The following is a 23,421-nucleotide window of genomic DNA, read 5'->3' as shown; positions in this document are numbered from 1 at the left end:
CAGCAAGATATGGTAGTTTCGGAAAATTTCAGTCCCACAACTTGTTATAAGAAATTTCTGACCCTGACACTTTCACAACATTGTGATGGTTGAGAAAACGTTTCTCAAGTTCCTTTCTTTTATAAAGAGCAGTAGGATTTTGAGTTATTTCCACACATCACCTGGGCCCTTGCTGGGGCTTTGAGAAGGGACTGAGATCATGAGAGGCCTTGAGGATAAAGCTTCTTGAGCTTTAAGGCTGAAAATTTGCTGCTGTGCTGAGGGCCAGAGGCTGAGGTCTCCTTGAATGGGACAAGATTTCCATGCCCACAGCCCACATTCAAAGCACTTGTGCTCTGTCACTGTCCCACACACCCTCTGACCTTGTACTTGTGCATCCCATGTTTCTGATGTCCACAGTACACAGCACTTTAATACTCAGCTCCTCTTGGAATTCCACCCTCCACTGGAGCTGGGTGTAAATTCCTTCTACTCTTATCAGCACTTGGTGGTTGAAGGAAAATTTAAGCTCATCCTTTCCCAGAACATTCATGGCTGTTGGATGGAGGGTGGGTCTCCTGAGGCACCAGGAACACCTCTCACTGCAACGACCCCTGGTCAACTTCAGCATCAACTGCAAGGTGAACACATTCAGATTCACATCTGGACAAGCCTCTCAACATCTGGCGACTGTAGATCTACCTGCAGGGTCAGGTTGGGGAGGGTACACAGATGACTTCTCAGCCATCACAGAACTCCCCACAGCCTGTGGAAACCAAGTTCCCTTCCATGCCTGACCACAGCTCTGTCACCCACGGCTTCCTGTTAGGGTGTCATTGGGTCCACCCCACAGCTGGGCACTTCCTTCTCTGACACAGGGGCCTGGACCTGTTCTGCCCTGGGAGAAGCAAACATGCTGCTCCTACTGCTGCTGCCTCTGCTGTGGAGAGGTGAGAGGGCCTGAGAAGAGGGGTGGGAATGTGGGGATGTGTTGGAGCCAATGCTGAGTGTCTGTGTCCCCCCAGGTTCCCTGCAGCAGCAGAGAGGTTATGGTATCCAACTGCAGGAATCTGTGAGCATGCAGGAGGGTGGATGCACCAATGTGCCCTGCTCCTTTCCCTCCTCTTGGATATCGTCATATCCCTCTACCAAAATCTACATCGACTGGTACCACAGTGGGCACCACTTACATAGCTTTGAAGTTGTGGCTACAAATGACCTAAATACACCAGTGAAAAAGAAGATGCAATGCCGATTCTTCCTCATGAATCCCAGAGCCAACAACTGTTCCCTGAGCATCAAAGACGCCAGGAAGAGTGATGCAGGAAACTATGTCTTACAAGTGCAGAGACCATACACTCACTGTAATGATTACCAAGATAAGAAGCTGACTTTGCAAGTGACAGGTATGGCAGGGGCCCAGGAGAGGATGGTGAGACATGGGACCTGGGTTAGAAGCGAAACTGGCTCTTGGGACACTACTAAATCCAAGAGACACATCACCAGGGATGAACTCAGGCCCTCAGCCATGGGTCCCAGGTGGGGTCACATTCTGTATCCCCAATGCATCCTCAGGTCCCAGGCACCTCCCTCTCTCCTCCTCAGACCTGACACAGAAACCTGACCTCCACATTTGGGGGCCTCTGAAGTCTGGCCGCCTCACACAGCTGAGCTGCAGCCTGCCAGGGTCCTGTGAAGAGGGAAGTCCTCTCATCTTCTCATGGGTGGGGAATGCTCTTGGCACTCTGAATCCCAAGACCCTTCGCTCCTCCATGCTCACCTTCACCCCAAAGCCCAGGGACCACGGCACCACAGTCACCTGTCTGGTGACACTTGCAGGACCCAAGGTGACCACACAGAAAACCATTCAGCTCAATGTCTCCTGTGAGTGTTGGGGGACAGCTAGTGTCCTGGGGGCAGTGGGACTGGCAAACCTGATTGTGTCTTTGTGTGTATTTTGTGTGTGTGTGTACAGTAGGCTGAGCTAAAAGGAGGGAACTCATTTATGCACCTGAGTGTAGAAGGGGAGTGGGCCCAAACACAGCTATGCCACCATTTTGGTTCCCACTGCCTCTCCTTGGGTTGGGATGACTCCCATCCACTCCTCCTCTTTGAAGCAGGGCCCTGTCTTTCTGTCCCAGATGCCCCACAGAACCTCACCATTGGCGTGTCCTTCAGAAATGTCATAGGTAGAAAAGAACCTCCTTCTGTGGGGTTGGGACCTGCCCCTGGCTGAGGGGGAAGCTGAGGGGGAATCAGAGTATGAATGGGATCAGATATGGGAGAGACAAGGAGGAAATTCACCATCCTCTGGCCCTCACCTCTTGTGGGTGGGTACATTCTTCTCTGTTTTCTCTCTCTCTCCCTCTCTCCCCACCATCTTTCTGCCTCTGTCTGCATCTCTCTCCACTAGCCCTCAAGATTCTGCAAACCACATCCCTTCCCATCCTGGAGGGTGAGGCTCTGCATCTGCTCTGTGTGGCTGACAGCAACCCCCCTGCAGCACTGAGCTGGTTTCGGGGGCCCCTAGCCCTGAACACCACCCCCATCTCCAATACCCTGATCCTGGAGCTGCCTTGAGTGGGGACTGGGGAAGAAGACAGTTGACCTGCCACACTTGGCACCCGCTGGGCTCCCAAAATATCTCTCTCAGCCCATCAGTGGTTTGTATGGGGACTCTTGTGGGCAGGTCACCTGGGTTTTTGGAGGATGGAAGAAACACTGACACTTCTTGCTCCCCACAGTCCCCCCACAACTGCTGGGACCCTCCTGCTCCTGGGAGGATGAGAGTCTGAACTGCAGCTGCTCCTCCCGTGCCAAGCCGGCCCCCTACCTGCACTGGCTGCTTGGGGAGGCACTGCTGGAGGGGAACCTCAGCAACACCTCCTACAAGGTCACCTCCAGCTGTGCTGGGCCCTGGGCCAATAGCTCCCTGAACCTCCCCACGGGGCTCAGCGCTGCCCTCAGACTCAGCTGTGAGGCAGAGAAAGTCCACGGGGACCAGAGTGCCAGTGTTCTGCTGCTGCCAGGTGAGGGTCCTGCTGGAGGGAGAGGTTTATGCAGCAGGAATGGATCAAAGAAAGGATGGAGCTGGTAAGGGGGCTGTGGCAAGCAAGGGCGTTATTTCCTAGGACAGGACCCTCCATGTACTGTCTGAACACTCTACAGGCAGAACAGGTTCTGCAAAGACATGGGGAGACAAGACACAAAGTGCTGCCATAGTGTGGGCTCACGCCCCTCTTCTCTGCAGGGCAGTCAGCACCTGCTTCCAGAGAGTTTGCTGCTGCTCTTGGAGGTGCTGGTGTCATGGTTCTCTTGTTCCTGTGCTTGTGTCATCCTTTTTTCCATGTAAGTCTATGTCCCGGGAAGAAAGCTGTGTCATGGAGAGTACAGAGAGGGGCCCCTGAATCTCAGAAAGGTGGAGTTGAGTACATATGGGGAGGCCTTTTTAAGTATTTTGTATTTTAAAAGATTTCATTTTTTTGTTTTTAGAGAGAGCAGAAGGGAAGAAGAAAGAGAGGGAGAGAAATATTAATGTGTGATTGCCTCTCATGTGTCCCCCACTGGGGAGACCTGACCCACAACCCTGACATGTGCCCTGACTGGGTATGAAACTGGACACCCTTTGGTTTGCAGCCCCTGCTCAGTCCACTGAGCTACACCAGCCAGAGCAGAGGGGTCTTTTTTTAGGGGGATTGGGTAGCAGTTTTATTGAGATAAAATTCTTATATATTCATTTTATTTTTTAAACTTTTACTTATTTTTTAGACTTAGGAGAAGGGAGGGAGAGAAACATCAATGTTTGGCTGCCTCTCATGCACCTCCTACTGGGGACCTGGCCAGCAATTCAGGCATGTGCCCTGACTGAGAATCAAACTGGTGACCCTTTGGTTGACAGACCGGTGCTCAATCCACTGAGCCACACCAGTCAGGGCACATTTTTATATATTTAAAGTGTACAATTAAGTGACTTTTTGTCCAGTCACAGAGTTGTGCTCACATCACCATAATCAATTTTAAATTTTTTAAATTAGCACAAAATGCATTAAAAAATCCCTTATTTGTCATTTTTTGCCACCATCCTTGCCCCAGCCCCAGATAGACACTAATCTATTTCCTGTGTCTCTAGATCTGCCCATTCTGGACATTTCATATAAATGGAATTCTACAACGCCTGATCCCTTTTGGCTCTTTTTTGCATAACTATATTTTCAAGGTTCATGTGTCATTTTTTTAATTCTTTTTTACTTCAAATAATATACCGTGGCATGGATGCTGCACTTTTTACTTGACTCCTCATTCACTGATAGACAGTTCAGTAGTTTCTACTTTGGGGCTCTCAGGAATAACACTATCATGATTGCTTGTGTTGATGTTTCTGCCTGTGTAGACATTTCTCTCTATGCAGGGGCCTATCAAGATGTAAGTTTAGTCTTGGCCAAACACCTGGTCGTCCAGAGGATGGAGCACTCACTTTCATGTCAGAAGGTCTCTGAGTTAGGTTCTGGGATCTGGATGCCTCAGTGGTCTTCTCAGGAAGTGGAGGCAGCCTGCCCACCTGTGCCCGAGCCATTGTGGCTCCTGACTTCTTCCCTTAGAGTGAAGTTCTGCAGGAAGCAAACAGACAGGAGACAAAAAGTCACAAATGATGAAGACCATGGCATGAGTATAGTTACCTGGGTGAGTGATGTATCACCTCATGCAGTGTATGGGGAGGGGCTGGGCATGTCCATTCAGTGAGTGTGGGCTGAGCTGCTCAGAATTTCCCCAAACCCGCTCCTCTGTGGTCAACTAGACAGATGGCTGGGAGTTGACTTCCCCTTTCTTACCCAGATCCCAGGGTCAGCCTCCTGCCCCAGTGCTGCTGAACACTGAGTTCACCTCACCTCTTTTCCAGTATACACTGCAGAACTGTCTCTCCAAAGCTATTACTTTCTACCCATTCTGGGCATGTTTCTTCAACTGTCCTCATCTCAGTTTTTCTACCTGTAAATGGAAATAGTAAGAGTATCATTTATACTTGTTTCTGTGAGGATGAAATGTGATTACAAACTCTCAATGTGGTCTAATCAACTGTAGTATTACAAAGCTTTAAAGGAATGAGCAAATAGTTGAGTTCATGTGGAGTGTTTGTGGAATAAGAGGAGGAATAAAAACTGTTCTATCATCCCAACATCCCCTTGAGACCATGTCTGATTTATTGTTCTCTGACTTTTCTCTCCCTTTTCTTCAGGGTTCCCAGCAAAATTCACAGCCAGACAGCCACCCAGACCAAGTGTTGCCCATGGGGGATGCTTCTCCATCAGGAGAGGAGCAGGATACCCAGTATGCCAACCTCACCTTTCATGGGAGGAAGCTGTGTGAGGCTCAGGACAAGGAGGCCACCAGCACCTGTGTGTACTCAGAGATCAAGAAGACAAGCCAATGAGGACTTGCTCAGAGCTTGGTCCTGGCCTGAGATGTCACAGCTTCTGTGAGGGAAAGAAGTCAAGGACTAATTGATGAAACATGATGCGACCTCATGCAACATTAACATTAACCACTGTAAGAGCATCTGCAGGCAGAGCAGAAAGAAGAAGGGTGACGAGAATGGAGAGACATGGGCTCAAGTGCAGACTTCAGCACTTCCTAAGGCATTGTCTTCAAGTGATTTACTTTATTTCTCTGTCCTCAGTTTCCCATTCTGTACAGCAGAGACCATGCATCCTAGTCAAAGGTGGCTGTGAGCATTAAGACAACTACAAGCAACAGAGGTCCAGGGCTTGCCTGCCTCTTTTTCTGAATAGAAAAAAATCTGCTCAAAAAATTTCTTGAGTGGCAAGTTCTTCTGAAGCCAAGGGTGTCCAGCCATAGAAAACAGGGCAGCAACTTGTTGCTCTCATTTTCCATCCGAGAACTCATCGAAGCCTGTACAGGGAAAGACATCCCTGTCCACTTTGTGTTCAGTTTGTAATGGTTCATGATGACGTATCTCAGTTTCTCTGGGTTCATTTTGCCTCACTTGCTCCTGTCCATTCTCCAGCACCTTCTGAGCACCATTTTCTTCCCCATCCCACATACAGCCCAACAGAGATCTTTCCAACCACTTGTTGGCTGTAAGGAGGAGCTGACCAGGCATTGCATCCCTGAAAAGGAGTTATTTCAGGGACAAAAAAAGGATTCAGATACAGCCAGTGCAGCCACAGTGAGCCACAGGCCCAATCTTTGCAAGAAAGCAGATGTCAGGGAGCCCTTTTCACAGAGCAAAAGAATAAGGTCAGGGGAAGGGACTGTTACCAAAGTAAAGCTCTGCTGTGAACATACAGTGTTTCCAGAAGGGCTGCCAGCACCATGTAGGGAGTTACAGCGCCTCCCACAGTCCTCCTGATTTATGGCTGGTTTTGTCCTTTCAGAGGACATGCCAGGGAGCTGACCCTACCTCTGTCTCACACAAACCCCTACCTGACTCCCTGCTCTTAGTTGTTACATCCCAGGCCTCTTCCCCTGGCATTTACCTCCTCACCCACCTTCTCTCCATGGCCTTTGTCCATGAAATCTTCTATGGTGGTTTCTACAAAAGTTTAAGCAATTTGAGATTCCCTCCTGGAGGTCACACCTCCTCGCTTTCATCTGGTGCACCCCATTCTGTCCTTGAAAATGTATTCTTGGACAGACTTAGGTTAAAAGTATGGAATGAAGAAAGAACTCATAGTCTCCCTCCTCTATATAGTTTATTTAATTTAATTTTTTAAAAACAAAGTTCTAAAACAAAACCACCAGAGTCATGGGTGGTACCATAGTTAGGTGCCTAACAATAAGCTCTTTGATTGTGAAGTCTCTAGAGTTTGTGGGTGAGTCTTAACAGTGGGTGAGATGTTTCCAGATCTCCAGTGGATTTCTGAAACTGCAGACTATGCCGAGTCCTATATATATTATGACTTTTCCTATGACACACCTATGATGAAATTTAATAGGTAAATTAGCACAAAAAGATATTAACAATAACTAATAGTAAAGCAGAGGAATTATAACAATATACTGTGATAAAGGTTAAGACCACGAAATGTGGTCTCTCCCTCTCTTGAAATATCTTCTATTGCCCAGGCTGGTGTGTCTCAGTGGATGGAGTGCCAGCCTGTGAACCAAAGGGTTTCTGGTTCAATTCCTTGTCAGGGCACATGCTTGGGTTGTGGGTCAGGTCCCCAGTGAGGAGTGTGTGAGAGGCAATCACAAATTCATGCTTCCCTCTCTTTTTCTCTCTTCTTTCCTCTGTAAAAATAAATATGTAAAAACTTATAAAAATATCTTGTATTAATGTACTAACCCTTCTTCCTAGAGGAGACCATCCCCTGTGGCATGGGTAATGTAGCCCAGCCCTCAGTCAGAAAGGCCAGTGGGGAGCAAGGTCTGGCACACAGGACCCATGCCCATGGGATAGGTTCTCCCTTGGGGAGTCAGGTCTGCATTGTACCTAGGCTGCTTTGAGGCTTGCTTTTGCTAGAACAACCTCACCCTAAATTGAGCCAGGAAAGGCTTATTGCATATCTTTAAAGTAACTTCCTAAAATCTGTGCTAAACCTCCCAAGTATGAAGTGCAACCAGTTCAACCACTTTTTCCTTTATATTTGCAAATATCCTTCTTCTTTGATGTAATTAGCAACATTCTCTCCTTTGTTTTCTGTAATATGTAATCACCTAAATCAAACCTGGGCATAGTAAATGAGGACCATTCTCGGTGTAATGTGCCCAGAAAAGCAATAAAAGTTTGTCCAGGCAAGGATTGAGACCCTCTCTCACTCAGAGAGTGGCCATGCTGTCCCCTTTGCTCCATAGGATTTCTTTGGTCTGTGTGAATTTGTTTATCGCAGCCACAACACCCAGACCCTCCCGACCAGGGTTCCCATCACTTCCTGGGCTGTTGGAAGGTGTCACAAGGCCTATGTGATGAGGTGTAGAAAGGTAAATGCCACAGACATTGTGACTTTGCATGAGGCTACTACAAGGGTGACTTGAACAAAAGTCATGGAGATACTGGGACAGTAGATCTGAAGACCTAATTGGGTACTAAGTGACTCACAGGTGAGCAGTATATACAGTGCAGAGATGCTGGACAGAGACATGGTTCACACTCAGGCAGGACACAGAGGAAATACAAGATTCATCGTATTATTCAGAAAATTGTGGAATTTATAACATAAGTGGTTGATTTTTGAAATCGTCCACTTAGTATTTTTGGACCATGTTTAATCACAGATAAGAGAAACCATGGAAAGCACAACTGTGGATAATAGGAGATGACTGTAATACACTTGGTTTTTTTCAAAGTTCCCTAATGGTTGTTGCTGAAGTGTGTTTTATAATCAAAACAAGGACCACAAAGGCTGGTCCAGCCACAACATTGGCTGCAATGGAAAAATGACTCTGAAGTGTACACAGGTAGAATGGGTTCAGGTGAGTGCCCCAGTGATACCAAACAAGCACCTGCATGTAGGTGATTCATTTCCTCAATTTTAGAAATTGAAAAAAATAGCCTTGAGGAAAGAAGGGGACAATTACAGTTTGTAACTAGGACTTTGGTTCCCCACATCCACTACATGAACTCCAATTTCAGTATGGCAAGAAGTTGAATTGTGACTCTTGTCTTGATAATAACTGGTTAAATCATTCTGCTCAGGACTTGTGCCAAAAATAACAAGATTCGTTGGGGGAAAAAGTAAATAGAAGAAATAAAATTCCTCATTTTAAAACTTTAAAATAATTGAAAGTGAAAGAAAATGGGCACTTATTAGGCTAGTATTTGGGAAATGCTTGAATCCAGAAAATGAGGCACAATATTTAAGCCAAGACACCAAATCTCCCAATGGCATTTACCCACACTGATCATGTTGCTTTGGTTCTGTGGTCTTTGGGACATGAAAATGAAAGAAGCTTTGAGAGAAAGTAAATAAAAAGAAATTCTGAGGCTCCTGGAGAGGCTTTTTGTTTTATTGTTGACTTGAGACATGATACCACAGTATAACTTGTATGTTTATATAATGTAAACTATTTTAACAAGGTACCATATTATGTAATTCTCATATTTGTAAATGTATACTATTGTACTATAGTATATAAAATACAATATAAAAATTACCATGTATTACTCATTGTAATAATTAGTTATATATTCATTACAATATTTATAAGACATTTCTATAATATAAGCTCTAATAAATATATAAGGTTCATGCAACATGAACTATGTATATATTTTTCGAAAACAACACATGCAAACATATTTCAAACTTCGGGTGTTTTGTTGCAATGGTTGCTTTTTGTGGAAAAACTTCAAGGAAGAATAACATTAAACAGCGTGATGACAAATCAGAGAAATGAGAGGAAAAGCAGACATGAGCCCAGCCCACTGCCACGTCTCCTTCTGACTCCTCCTTTCCAAGAAGGACCCCGCCTTGCCAAAGCCCCTGTATCCCAGGTGCCCTGCTTACCTAAAACTCAGACCTTTGTGCCTGTGGGCTGAATTCCTTGGCAGAGGGAACCCAGGTGTGCTCCAGCACCAAGGACAGAGCCAACCTTTCCTGGAGGAGCTCTCAGGTCTAGTAGGGAGGATGGTGCGACCCCTGGAGGCTCAGCCTTGACCTGCCTCTTTCAAGGTAAGGCTGGGGAATGAGGGAGATTGGCATTCTATCCTACAGAACAGAGGTGCACACAAACCCTCCTCAGTCTCCCCTTGGGCACCTCATCCTTGGGTAGAGGAGCCTTAATTTCGGAGACACAGTGCATTTCTCAGAGGTCACTGGGTTCTTTGCCTGTCAGGCCTGAATCTAGTCACCTCATCCAGAAAACCTTCTGGGTCAGACTCTTCCCATTGCTTCCTTCTTTTTCTCACAAGAGTGGGTTGCTATTTTCTCTTGCTTTTAATCCCTTCCTTGTACTGTCACAGAGCTCTACACAACAGGAAATATAACCTTTGTGTCTTTTCTGTGCTTGGCAGTATTCCTAGTCCCAATTTAGCTCAAATGAAGAATTAAAGAATCAGAAGTCTGGTAGATATGTTCTTTTTGGAACTGACAGGGCACTCAAATAAATTTTAAGTTTCACTTCATTCTACAGAAAGGGTAAACACTCAGATTGGGGAAAGAATTCTGTGACATCACTGGACCCCAGCAGGGAGAATGTTATCATGGAGGGCAGAGCAAGCCAGGCAAGGTCAGAGGAAGTGAAGGTGGGGTAAGGAGAGAGAGATTCAACATTTCCATAGATATGGGAGGCCTTTTGGGCCTGGAGGAAATGCATAGAAGTTAGAAGGTGAGAGTACAGGGTCCTGGAAACCCTGAGAATGAGCTCACAGCCGTGCATGAGTCCACTGAACTTGCAACCTCAAGCTGACAGCAGAGACCCACCAGAGGCACCCTCATCTGTGGGGCTGGAGTCAGGGCCACCCTTTTTGTGTTGAGCCTCTGAGCTTGAGTAGCTCCTGGTCTCGAGTATGAGTTCAATCACTCCTTCTTGAGGCTTCTTGTGTGACCAGATCTGGTCGTAGGACCAGGACAAACAGAGAGAGAATTTGGATTCTGAAAGGTCCAGGTTTCCTGACCTTACTGCTCCTAGAGATGTTCTTAGAATTCTGAGAAAGCAGAAAGAAACAGCTCTCCATCTGTTCTCTGAGGGGGAGTGGGGGGGATGAACATTGGCAGAGGTGACATGAGTGAGAACTGAGATGCAAAGGGGTCTTCCTGACAGGGTGTGACAAGACCTACATTGAGAAGAGCTCCATCTTCCCTTCCCTATTTGTCCCTGGAGAGAAGAAAATCTTCTGAGAGAGGGCAGGTTTTGGAAATGACCCTCCAGAAAGAGCCATAGATAGAAATTTACTGCTTCTCATAGAGCAGGGACTGACTCTGTGACATCAAGGGTCCTGTAGGTGACCCCCATTTTTCTCATCCCAAAATCTATGGATTTACCATAGAAAGTGTACACCTTCTGGTTGAAGGAAGAAACCAAATGAACCATGATCACCCTGTGCCTAAACAGACCAGGTGAGTATCTGAAGGAGACGATCAACAACCTTGGGAGAACTCCACCTCCTTGGAAACCCCCACCTGTGACTGTTGTCTGGGAAACACAGATATCAGGGTAGAGAGAGCAGGGCATTTTTCTTCAGAAGAAGACTTCTCAGGAGATCCTGTCAAAAATAGAAAATGTCATCCCTGGAATGGCAGGTAGGGCCAGAGCATCATCAGCCAGAAGCCAGAGATAACATGAAGGACCCTCCTGGTGCCACACATTTCTGAGCTGTGTCTCTGTGTCCATCCTAGGGCTGACTCAGATATCTGACATCCACGTGCTGGGGACCCTGGAATCTGGCCACAGGGGTCTGGTGAGGGAACCTGACATTTACCTTTCACTGGCAAGATTTACCCAGAATCACCCTCCACCAACACACATGTCATGATGCAGAAAGTCCTGTGCTTCTTTGCACCATCTCCACTCTGGGCCCCCAGGTGACCTCAGCTCTTGTCCATGCTGCTGCTTTTTGGAAAGAGCCATCATCCCCTTATAGCTCCACTGACCACACAGAACACAGTCAAATCTGTAAGTAGAGGGAAAGGCAGGGGCTCTCCTCTGTGCCCTGAAGACCATCAATTGTTCCCAAGTGTGAGGGGTGCCCAGATGTGGACACGGGGACATTCTAACTCTCTGGGTATGGCAGGTCCTCACTGGGGTGGGCTTGGCAGAGGATGTGGGGGATGGGGTGTGTGGGACCTGGAGCAGGGTAGACATAGAAACTTGACCCAGCCATAAACTGAATGATTTAATATATGTATGTATCTCCAAGTGCTGACCACAATATCCCATGTTAGCATCCCTCACCACATAGAATTCCACATCTTTTCTCTTGTAAAGAGAACTTTCAACAATTTTCTCTCTTAGACTTTCAGTTATACAACACATTATTAACTGCATTCTTATAGTTAATAATACTAATACCCACTATTATTAACTACAGTCACCGTGCTCTTTCTTATGTCCCCATGATTTAGTTATATTATGACTGAAGGTTTGTAGCTTTGACCACCTCACCCATTTTCCACTACCCACATTTACTTCTTCTGGCTACCACCAATCTATTCTTGCTATCTATGTGTTTGACTTTTTATTTTTAAATGTTTGCTTGTATTTTTTCATTACCATTTAGCCCCCTTACCTTCACAATCAATACACTGTTGTCCATGTCCATGTGTTTTTTGCATTTTGTTCAATCCCTCTACCCTGTAACTCCCCCCAACACCAGCTGTCATCTGCTCTCCATCCATGAGTCTGTCTCTGTTTGGCTTGTTACTTCAGTTTGTTCATTAGATTCCACCTATAAGTGAAAAAATATGGTGTTTTTTTTTTGCTGTTACTGACATATTTTGCTGAGTATAATGTTCTCCAGGGCCCTCCATATTGTTGCAACTGGTATCTTTTTCTTTTTTATGGGTGAGTAGTATCCCATTGTGTAAATGCACCAAAGTTGTTTTATCCACTCATCTACAGATGCACACTCAGACTGCTTCCATATCTTGGTGAGTGTAAATAACACTACAATGAACATAGGCATGCTTATGTTCTTTCCAATTAGTGTTTTGCATCCCTTTGGGTATATTCCCAGAAGTGTGATGTCTGAGTCAAATGGTCCATTCATTTTTAATTTATTAATGTATCTTCATACTGCTTTCCACAGTGGCTGCACCAATCTGCATTCCCACCAAGAGTGCAAAAGTCTTCCCTTTTCTCCGCATCCTTGTCAGCACTCGTTGTTTGTTTATTGATTGACGATAGCCCTTCTGACAGGTGTGAAAAGACATCTCACTGTGGTTTTAATTTGCATTTCTCTGATATTTAGTGATGTTGAGCATCTTTTCATTTCTCTATTGGCCATTAGTGTGTCCTATTCAGAGAAGTGTCTATTCAGGTCCTTTGCTTATTTTTAATTGTTTTTTTTTGTTTTGTTTTGAATTTATAATTTATTTATAAATGTCGGATATTATCCCCTCATCAGGTATATTGATTAACATGTTTTCTCATTCTGTGGGTTGTCTTTTTATTTTGCACCCATTTTCCTTCTCTGGGAATCACCTACCTATTTTAACTGAGTTTGATTTTTTTTTAAGTTCCCACACATGAGTGAAATTGTACAGTATGTCTTTCTCAGCATTGTTGATTCACTTAGCCTTATGGCACAAGCATATTCCATTGTACATACACCATAATTTCTTCATCCCTTCATGTATCAATGGACACTGAAGTTGCTCTCCCATCTTGGTGATTATAAATGATTCTTCAGTGAAGAGAGGGGTGCCTAGGGCTCTTCAAGTTAGTGTTTTCATTTCCCCAAATTATGTGCTCAGAAGTGGAATTGCTGGATCTTAGGGCAGCTCCATTTTCAGTATTTGAGGAACTGCCACACTGATTTACATAGCAGCTGCTCCAACTTACATTTCCACAAGCAGTGAAAGGGGGTTCCCCATTTTGAACATTCTTGCAAACTCTGATTATTTCTTCCCATTTTTATAAGCCACATTGAGATTTTCTATACTGTTCAGTGATGTGCATGGTGGGGGCACAACCATGTAAATGCTGCTTCCCTAAGTTCTTTGCTTGCACAAAACAATGTTCTTTGCAACATGTGAGGAGTCTGGGGTGAGTGTATGGTTGAGCTGGTTACTTCTGGTTCACATGTTCCCCATGGGAGAGGCAGCCCCAGATTTTGAGGATCCTGGTGCTGACACTAATGTAGAGATCACTGCTTCAATGAAATAGCAACCTGTGGCACCCAGGAATTTTTCTGAAATGAGAAATTACATCACATCATGTCAGATAAGAAGAGCTAGAATGCTGAAAACCAAAATACAACACTAATCAGACAATTACAGACTATTTTTATTAGTAGTGTGCCATTCCTGTCTGGCACAGCTGCAGGACACATGTCCCCACTTTTTTGACTAATAATGCTTCATTGTGTCTTCATAGGAGATTAGTTCTTTGTTAGAGTAATAGATATTAATATCACAGTAGTAACCCTTATTATTACAATCATGTAATATTTATATAATGTAGCAAATAGAAAGAGAATTAACATTTCATCTGGCACCACAAATTGACATTTAATTTTCCTGTGAATCATATTTTGCCATGTCTAAAGTGCTCCTGTGTGTAATGCATGCCCACGCTTTTAGCCCAAAGGTTCACAGAAAAAACCATTTATTTTAATTTTTTTATTCAACATTGAAAACTATTTTACTTATTTTGTTTCAGAGAAGGGGAAGAGAGAAAGACAGAGGGAGAAAGAAACATCATTGTGTGGTTGCCTCTCTCACGCACCCAACCAGGGAAGTGGCCCGCTTTCAGGTATGTGCCCTGACATTTAATCAAACTTATAACCCCTCAGTTCACAATACAGCACTCGCCACACCAGCCAAGTCCAATTATTTATTTATTTATATACAGAAACTAAATCTATTATCACATTCCAGGGTATTATTTTGCATACAGATATCATTATTGCTTTGTAAAGTTACACTATTAATGCAAAAGCATAATTAAAAGAATTAAAGACATTTATATAGAAACTGAATTGATACCACCCATGTATAATGCACATCCTTATTATTCTCTCAAATATTTGGACAAAAACTGTGCCTTATACATGGAAAAATACGATAGTTTAAGAAACTTTTGCCTGTGACAATAATTGTGTTTCTCCTCTTCTTCCCCCCAGTATAATTTTATTAAAACTTTTACCCCACAACTTGTTACAGGAAATAGCTGACCTGTTTCACATCATCGTCATGTTTGAGAAAATGTTTATTAAGTTTCTTTCTTTCATAAAGGGCAGCAGGATTGCAGGTTATTCCCACACATGCCTGGAGCCCTTGCTTTGAATATGAACTGAGCTCATGAGGGGCACTGGGGATGGAGCTTCCTCAATTTTAAGACTGAGCATTTGCTGCTGGGCTGAGGGCCAGAGTCTAAGGTCCCCTTGAGTGGGGTGAGATCTCCCTGGCCATGTCCCACTTCAAGGGCACCTGTGCGCTTTCGGTGTCCCACGCACCCTCTCACCATGGAAGGCAATCACTTGTGCATCCCATGTTCCCAAAGTCTCTCAGAACAAAGCACTTTAATACCCAAATTTCCTCTGGGTTCCAATCTCTACTGGAGTGGGTCTAATTTCCTTCCTCTCCTACCAGCCCTTGGGTTGTCCAAATAAAAATTTTTAAATCCTCCTTTCCCAGAATGTTCAGTGATTTTGGCTGGAGGGTGGATCTCCTGAGTTCCACCCTCCAGCCAAAAGAGTCAGGAGCAACTCTCACTGGAATGACCCCTAGGTGACCTCTCTGTCAACTTCAACATCAACTGCGAGGTGAATACATTCAGATTTGCAGCTGGACAAGCCGCTCAACATCTGGGGACCACAGTAGATCCACTTGCAGGGTTGGGTTGGGGGAGTTGAAACAGGATGATTTCTCAGCCCTCACAACTCTCCCCACAGCCTGTGGAGCCCAACTTCCACTTCAGGACTGGCCACAGCTCTGTCACCCATGGCTTCCTGTTGGGGTGTCATTGGCCCCACCCCATAGCTGGGTATTTCCCTCCCTGACACAAGCAACTGGACCCACTCTGCCAGTGAGAAGCAAACATGCTGCTCCTACTGCTGCTGCCCCTGCTGTGGGGAGGTGAGAGGGCTTGGGAAGAGGGATGGGCAGGTGGGGGGCGGCTTGGGGCCAATGCTGAGTGTCTGTGTCCCCCAAGGGTCCTTTCAGGGGCAGCAGCCAAGCCATGGTACCCAAATGCAGGAATCTGCAAGCGTGCAGGAGGGTGGATGCATCAACGTGCCCTGCTCCTTTCCCTCTGCTTGGACTTCAGTTTATTCCTCTGGCAATATCTACATCTACTGGTACTACAGTGGGCGCCGCACACAAAACCTTGAACTTGTGGCCACATATGTCCCAAATAAACAAGTGAAGAGAGATACCCAGGGCCGATTCTCCCTCATGGATCCCAGGGCCAACTGTTCCCTGAGCATCAGAGACGCCAGGAAGAGTGATGCAGGAACCTATGTCTTACGAGTGCATGGACCATATACTCACCGTAATGATTACCAAGAGAAAAAGCTGACTTTGAAGGTGACAGGTATGCCAGTGGGCCAGGAGAGGATGCTGAGACATGGGACCCAGCTTAGAACAGCAACAGGACCCTGGGACACTGATTCCAGCCTTGGGCCCAGGGTATTAGAAGAGACACAGGACCTAGGGTGAACTCAGGCCCTCAGCCATGGGTCCCAGGTGGGGTCACATTCTGGGTCCCCATGGAAGCTCCAACTACCAGGTACCTCCCTCTCTCCTCCTCAGACCTGACACAGAAACCTGACATCCACTTTCGGGGACCTCTGGAGTCTGGCCGCCCCACACAGCTGACCTGCAGCCTGCCAGGGTTCTGTGAAGGAGCAACACCTCTCACCTTCTCATGGGTGGGGGATGCTCTTGACTCTCTGAATCCCAAGACCTCGGTGCTCACCTTCACTCCAAAGCCCTGGCACCACAACACCAAAGTCACCTGTCTGGTGACACTTGCAGGACCCAGGGTGACCACAGAAAAAACCATTCAGCTCAATGTCTCCTGTGAGTGTTGGAGGGACAGCTGGTGTCCTGGGGGCAGTGGGACTGGCCAACCTGATTGTTTGTGTCTTTGTGTATATTTTGTGTGTGTGTACAGTAGGCTGAGCTAAGAGGAGGAAACTCATTTGTACATCTGAGTGTAGAAGGGGAGTGGGCCAGAACCATTCTGGTTCCCACTGCCCCTCCTTGGTTTGGGGTGACTTCTATCCAATCCTCCCCTCTGAGGCAGGCCCATGTCTTTCTTTCTCAGATGCCCCACAGAACCTCACCATAAGGGCATCCTACAGGAATGTTACAGGTAGGAAAGAACCTCTCTCTCTGGAACTGGGACCTGCCCTGAGGGCCTCTGTGGAGCTGAGGGGGAATCAGAGTGAGAATGGGATGTGATATGGGAGAGGCAAGGAGGAAAATCATCACCCCCACTTTCTTACCTTTTTCTGGGTGGGTGCTTCCCCTGAGTTCTCCTTCAGTATCTTTCTCCCTGTTTCTCTTTCTCTTTCTCTCTCTGTCTTCTCTGTCTCTGCACTTCTCTAGTTTTCAAGATTCTGCAAACCACATCCCTTCCCATCCTGAAGGGGGAGGCTCTGAGGCTGCTCTGTGTGGCTGACAGCAACCCCCCTGCACAGCTGAGCTGGTTCCAGGGGTCTTCAGCCCTGAGTGCTACCCCCATCTCCAGGGCTGCAATCCTGGAGCTGCCTAGAGTGGGGACTGGAGAAGAAGGACAATTCACCTGCCAAGCTCGACACCCGCTGGGCTCCAGAAGTATCTCTTTCAACCTCTCAGTGGTCTGTGAGTGTGGGGGAACCTGGGGGCAGGTCACCTGGGTCCTTGGAGGGCAGTGGAGCCACTGACCCTTTCCCTCACTCTCCACAGATGCTCCACAGCTGCTGGGACCCTCCTGCTCCTGGAAGAACCAGAGTCTGAACTGCAGCTGCTCCTCCAGAGCTCAGCCGGCCCCCTCACTGTGGTGGCGGCTGGGGGAGGGGCTGTTGGAGGAAATCTCCAGCAACACTTCCTACAAGGTCATCTCCCATTCTGTGGGGCCCTGGGCCAACAGCTCCCTGAGCCTCCCCGCATGGCTCAGCACAGGCCGAAGACTCAGTTGTGAGGCAGAGAATGTCCACGGGGCCCAGAGCGGTAGTGTCCTGCTGCTGCTGCCAGGTCAGGGGCCTGCTAAGGGCAGAGGCTGAGGGACAAAGGAAGGGATCAAAGAAAAGATGGAGCTGGAGAAGAGGCTGTGGCTGGCAAGGGCGTTATTTTGTAGGACAGGACCCTCCATCTCTTGTCCAAACAGAGCCTACAGCCAGTTCTGCAAAGACGGGGGAAGAAAACAAGACAGAGTGCTGTGATACTCTCTGAGCTTCCTGGATTTCCTGGAAGTCTATTTCCTTTGCCAGATTGGGGAAATTCTCCTTTATTATTTGTTCAAATAAGTTTTCCACTGGTGGCTGTGCCTTTCCCCCTTCTGGTACCCCTATAACTCGGATGTTGGAGCGTTTAAAGATGTCCTGGAGGTTCCTAAGACTCTCCTCATTTCTTTGAATTCTTGCTTCTTCACTCTTTTTCTGTTTGGCAATTATTTGCTTTCTTCTGGTCCACTCCGTTGATTTGAGTCCCAGTTTCCTTTTCATCGCTATTGGTTTCCTGTGCAATTCCATTCATCACCAAGCCCTTATTATATGAAATGTTAAAGGGACTTATCGAAGAAAACAAAGTTAAAGAAACACGAACAGTGAAAGGACAAACTCACAGTTATTAACAACCACACCTAAAACAAAAGCAAACTAAAAGAACAGCTAGATCAGGAGTGGAAACATAGAAATGAAGATCTCAAGGAGGGTTAGCAACGGGGGAGTGGGAGGAGGAGAAGGGGGGAGAAGGTACAGAAAATAAGTAGCATAGACAGTAGATAGAAAATAGATGGGGGGGGCAAGAATAGCATGGGAAATATAGAATCTAAAGAACTTGAGGCACATGGACATAAACTAAAGGGGGGTAATGGTGGGGATGGGGGGCAGGGTGGAGGGGAATGAAGGGGGGGAATAGAACAACTGTATCAGCATAATAAAAGAAATTAAAATAAAAAAAACTTAATGGGGGAAAAAAAGACAGAGTGCTGTGAGAAGATGGGCTCACTCTCTTCTTCTCTGCAGGCCAGGCAGTACCGGAGTGCACAGTGGTTCCTGCGGCTCTTGCTGGTGCTGGTGCCATGGTGCTCCTGTCCCTGTGCTTGTGTCTCATCCTCTTTTGCATGTAAGCTTTGTGTCCTTGGGAGGTACAGGAAGCTGAGTCATGGGGAGTACTGGGAGAGGGCCCAGGGTCCCAGAAACGTGCAGCTAAGGACAAACAGAGGGGTCTTTTCAGGGTTGGATGGGGTAGCAGCTTTATTGAGATAAAATTCTTAATGAATCTATTTATTTTCAAAAAGATTTTAATTATTTTTAGACAAAGGGCAAGGGAGTGAGAGAGGGAGAAAAACATCAATGTGTGGTTTCCTCTTCTGTGCCTCCTACTGGGGACCTGACCAGGAACCCAGGCAAGTGCTCTGACTGGGAATCCCATGATTTACAGGCCAGCACTCAATCCACTGAGCCACACCAGCCAGGACAAATTCTTCCATATTTAAAGTGTACAACTGAATGACTTTTAGTTCAGTCACAGAGCCGTGCACCCATCACCATAATCAATTTTAAGTCTTTTTCACTAGCAGAAAATGAAAAAAATCAATTATTTGTAATTTTGCCACCATCCTCACCCAAGCCCCAGGCAGACACTAATCTATTTCCTGTTTCTCTTGATTTGCCCATTCTGGACATTTCATGTAAATGGAATCCTACAACACATGATCTTTTCTGACTCTTTTTTCACATAGAATGATATTTTCGAGGTTCAAATATCATTTTTTAAATTCTTCATTGTTCCAAATAACAGCCCATGGTATGGACTATGCATTTTTTATTTTCTCTTTATTCATCAATGGACAGTTGGGTTGCTCTTACTTTGGGTCTCTCAGGAATATTTTGATTGCTCATGTAGAAATCTCTTCCTGTGTAGGGGCCTATCATGATGCAAGTTTAGTCTTGGCCAAACACCTGGTCATCCAGGGAATGGAGCACTCAGTTGCATGTCAGAAGGCTCTTAAAGTCCGCTTCTGTGGTCTGGATGCCTCAGTTGTCTTACACAAAGTGGGAGGAGCATGCCCACCTGTGCCTGAGCCATTCTGACTGCTGACTTCTTCATTTAGAGTGAAAGCCCACAGGAAGCGAAAAGCCAGGAGACAAAAGGTCACAAATGATGAAGACCCTGTCATGGGTATGATCACCTGGGTGAGTGATGTATCTTCTCATGCAGTGTAGGGGGAGGGGCTGGGCATGTTCATTCAATGAGTGTGGGCTGAGCTGCTCAGCATTTCCCCAAACAGGCTCCTCTGTGGTCAGCTGGACAGACAGCTGGGAGTTGACTTCCACTTTCTTACCCAGAGTCTAGGTTCAGCCTCCTGCCCCAGCCATGCTGACCCCTGAGCCCATCTCACCTCTCTGCCTGGTACAACCAGCCAGAACCATCACTCCAAAACTATTACTTTCTGACCATTCTGGGCATGTTACTTCACCTCTCCTCACCTCGGTTTCCCCATCTATAAATGAAAAGAGTGAAACTATCATTTATAGTTGGTTTCTGTGAGGATGGAATATGATGAATAAGCCCTTGATATGGACTAAGAACCTGAAGTATTGCAAAATTTTAAATGAATTACACATAGTTCAGTTCCTGTGGAGTGTGTAAATAAAATACTGTTTCATCAGCCCAATTTCTCCTCGAAACTATGTCTGATTTATTCTTCTCTGACTCTTTTCTCTTCCCTTTACTCAGAATTCCCAGCAAAATCCACAGGCAGACAGGCCCCCAGACCAAGAGTTGCCCATGGGGGATGCTTCTCCATCAGGAGAGGAGCAGGATACCCAGTACGCCAATCTCACCTTTCATGGAAGGAAGCTGTGTGAGGCTCAGGACAAGGAGGCCACCAGCACCTGTGTGTACTCAGAGATCAAGAAGACAAGCCAGTGAGGACTTGCTCAGAGCTTGGTCCTGGCCAGAGATGTCACAGCCTCTGTGAGAAAAAGAAGTCAAAGACTAATTGATGAAACATGATGCGACCTCATGCAACATTAACATTAACCACTGTAAGAGCATCTGCAGGCAGAGCAGAAAGAAGCAGGGTGACGAGAATGAAGAGACATGGGCTCAAGTGCAGACTTCAGCATTTCCTAAGGCATTGTCTTCAAGTGAGTCACTTCCTTTTTTCCCCTCAGTTTCCCTTCTGTACAGCAGACATCATACACGCTACTCAAAGGCAGCTGTGAGAATTAAAGAAATCACAACCAACAGAGGTCCAGGGCTAGCCTGTCTCTCTTTTTTGAACAGAAAGGTCCTAGTGGCAAGTCTCCTGAAGCCAGGATTGATCAGCCATGAAAAACAGGGCAGCAACTTGTTGGTGTCATTTTCCATGCAGAACTCTTCCACGCCTCCTCAGGGAAAGACACTGGACACATCTGGTGTTCCGCTTTGATGTGATATCTTGTAGTTTCTGTGGGGTCATCTCACAAAAGGGTCACTTGTTTCTGTCCATTTTCCAGCACCTCCTGAGCACCAGTCTCTTCCCCATCCCAGTTACGTCCCCAAAGGGATCATTCCAACAGCCTGTTGACTGTAAACAGGAGCTTACTAGGTATTTCATCACAAAAAAGATTTTTTTCAGAGACAAAAAAAAGCTGCAATGCAGCTGGTGCAGCGAACCATGTGCACACCCTAGGCAAAGAAGCAGTGAGCATGAATCCCTTGTCACAGAGCAGAGCAGAAGTTTGGGGGAAAAGGCTGTTACCACCATAGAGCTCTGCTGTGACCATGGAGTGTTTCTAGTAAGGCTTCTAGCACCACACAGGGTGTGACAGCATCACTGATAGGCCTCCCGATTCCTGGTGGGGTTTGTCCTCCACAGTAAAACTGGACACACCAGAAAACTAACCCCACCTTTCTCCTCCAAAATCCCCTCATGACAGTGTGGCCTCAGACAGAACATCCCAGGCCCCTTCCCCTAGCATTTACCTCCTCACCCACCCTCTCCCCATGGCTTCGTTCCTTCAACCTTCTATGGTTATTTCTACAAAGGCTTAGCAATTTGAGATCTCCCTCATGGAGGCCACACCCCCTGGCATTCAACAGGTGCACCCCACCTGTCCTTCAAAGCTGAGTTCTTGGTCAGCCTTGGTTGAGAGGGTGGACTGAAGAAAGAGCTCACCATCTCCAAGACAGAAACACAGAAATGCTTTCTTTCTGGGGTCTTAGCTTCTTTGGTGGGGAACACTCCCCATTTCTCTCCCGGAGTCCTTCTCTGCTCTAATGGAGAGTGGATGTCTCACCCTGAAACAGGAGGGACATTTGTTATGGTGTTGCTGCTGGACATGTCTGTATCCTTGGTGGGGAGAGCCAGGACTGAAAGAAGGCTGGCTCTTTGTTCAGGGACTCCGATGCTGGACATGGACATGTGAATTACTGGTTACAGCTACTAGCAAGACTGATTCTTTCAGGAACAAGTGGAATCAGCTATGATTTAATTTTTTGTGGCTACAAAGGCCACTTCTTCATACTGATTGTAGGATGAGCAGGTCTTAGAAAGCATGTCTTCTTTCTCTCCTTGTATTCTTTTCTTTTGCTTTGGGGGGTGGGAAATATCTGTATGATTCTACCTATTATTCTAATGATTTGTTTCTTTTTAAAGTTTGTTGATTTGCAGATTGGAGAAATAAAACTACATTCCTCTAAAAAAGAGAGAGAGCTAACATTCTTCCTCCTCTATATGAATAATCTGATTTAATTTTCTAAAAAAAAGCTCTAAAACAAAATCAGCCTAAATGCAAAACCAGTACCACAGTGTTAAGTGCCTATCAACAAGGTTTTGGGTTAAAGTACATTAGTCCCCCTTATCTGTGGGAGAAATGTTTCATGCCTGACACCACAGGTAGTACAACATCTTATTTACACATAAATTTTTCTGTACACACCTATGATAAAGTTTAACTCATAAATTAGTTAAAATTAAAGATTAGCAGAACTACTAATAATAGAATTATAATGATATGCTGTGATGAAGGGAATATGACTGTGGTCTCTCCTCTCACAACGTCTTCTTGTACTTTACTCACCCCACAACCTGTGCTGGTTGAAGATGACACAATGCCTATGTGGTGAGGTGTAGGGAGGTGAATGACACAGGCATTGTGATGGAACAGGAGGCAACAGTAAGGGTGACTTGGCACAGGTGCTTGATAGTGGGACTGATAATAGGTCTGATAACCATATTGGCTACTCAGTAACTCAGAAGGGGGTAGTGTATACAGTATGGAGATGCCAGACAAAGGGATGGCTCATGCCAGGGCAGGACAGACAGAGGTCATAGAGAATCCATCTTATTTCTCAGAAAATCGCAAAATTGAAAACATGAATGGTTTATTTCTGGAGTCTTCCATTTAGTAACTTTGGACCATGTCTGAACATGGATCACAGAAATTATGGAAAGCACAACTGTAGATAGTGGGAGATGACTGTAATACACCTGTTTTTTCTAAGTTCCCTAATGGTTGCTGCTGAAGTGTGTCTTATAACAAGAACCACAATGGCTGGTCAAGCCACAGCATTGGCTGCTGCAGTGGAGAAAATGTCTGTGGGGCCCCAGGTGACTGCCCCAGTGACACACAACAAGCACCTAAACCTAAATGCAGGTGACTTACATTGGAAAGTAGCCCTGAGG

At 46.0% G+C, this 23,421-nt stretch overlaps 1 protein-coding gene across 1 annotated transcript in view; it reads left to right on the top strand.

The window, feature by feature from the left end:
- LOC119056742 (sialic acid-binding Ig-like lectin 5) overlaps positions 1 to 21,004 on the top strand; it is a 29,551-nt gene extending 8,547 nt beyond the window's left edge. The window contains exons 3-8 of the mRNA XM_053659750.1: positions 16,867 to 16,914; positions 17,151 to 17,405; positions 17,490 to 17,777; positions 18,770 to 18,869; positions 19,861 to 19,942; positions 20,487 to 21,004. Of these exons, the coding sequence (XP_053515725.1) occupies positions 16,867 to 16,914; positions 17,151 to 17,405; positions 17,490 to 17,777; positions 18,770 to 18,869; positions 19,861 to 19,942; positions 20,487 to 20,681 (968 nt within the window). The 3' untranslated portion in view covers positions 20,682 to 21,004. The remainder of the gene's footprint in view (positions 1 to 16,866; positions 16,915 to 17,150; positions 17,406 to 17,489; positions 17,778 to 18,769; positions 18,870 to 19,860; positions 19,943 to 20,486) is intronic.
- The last annotated feature ends 2,417 nt before the right edge of the window (positions 21,005 to 23,421 follow it).

The sequence above is a fragment of the Artibeus jamaicensis genome, unplaced genomic scaffold (genome assembly GCF_021234435.1).
Source record: "Artibeus jamaicensis isolate MK-2021 breed Jamaican fruit bat unplaced genomic scaffold, CSHL_Jam_final scaffold_804, whole genome shotgun sequence".
Taxonomy (NCBI): Eukaryota; Metazoa; Chordata; class Mammalia; order Chiroptera; family Phyllostomidae; genus Artibeus; species Artibeus jamaicensis.
This window is presented reverse-complemented; position numbering and strand designations above follow the sequence as displayed.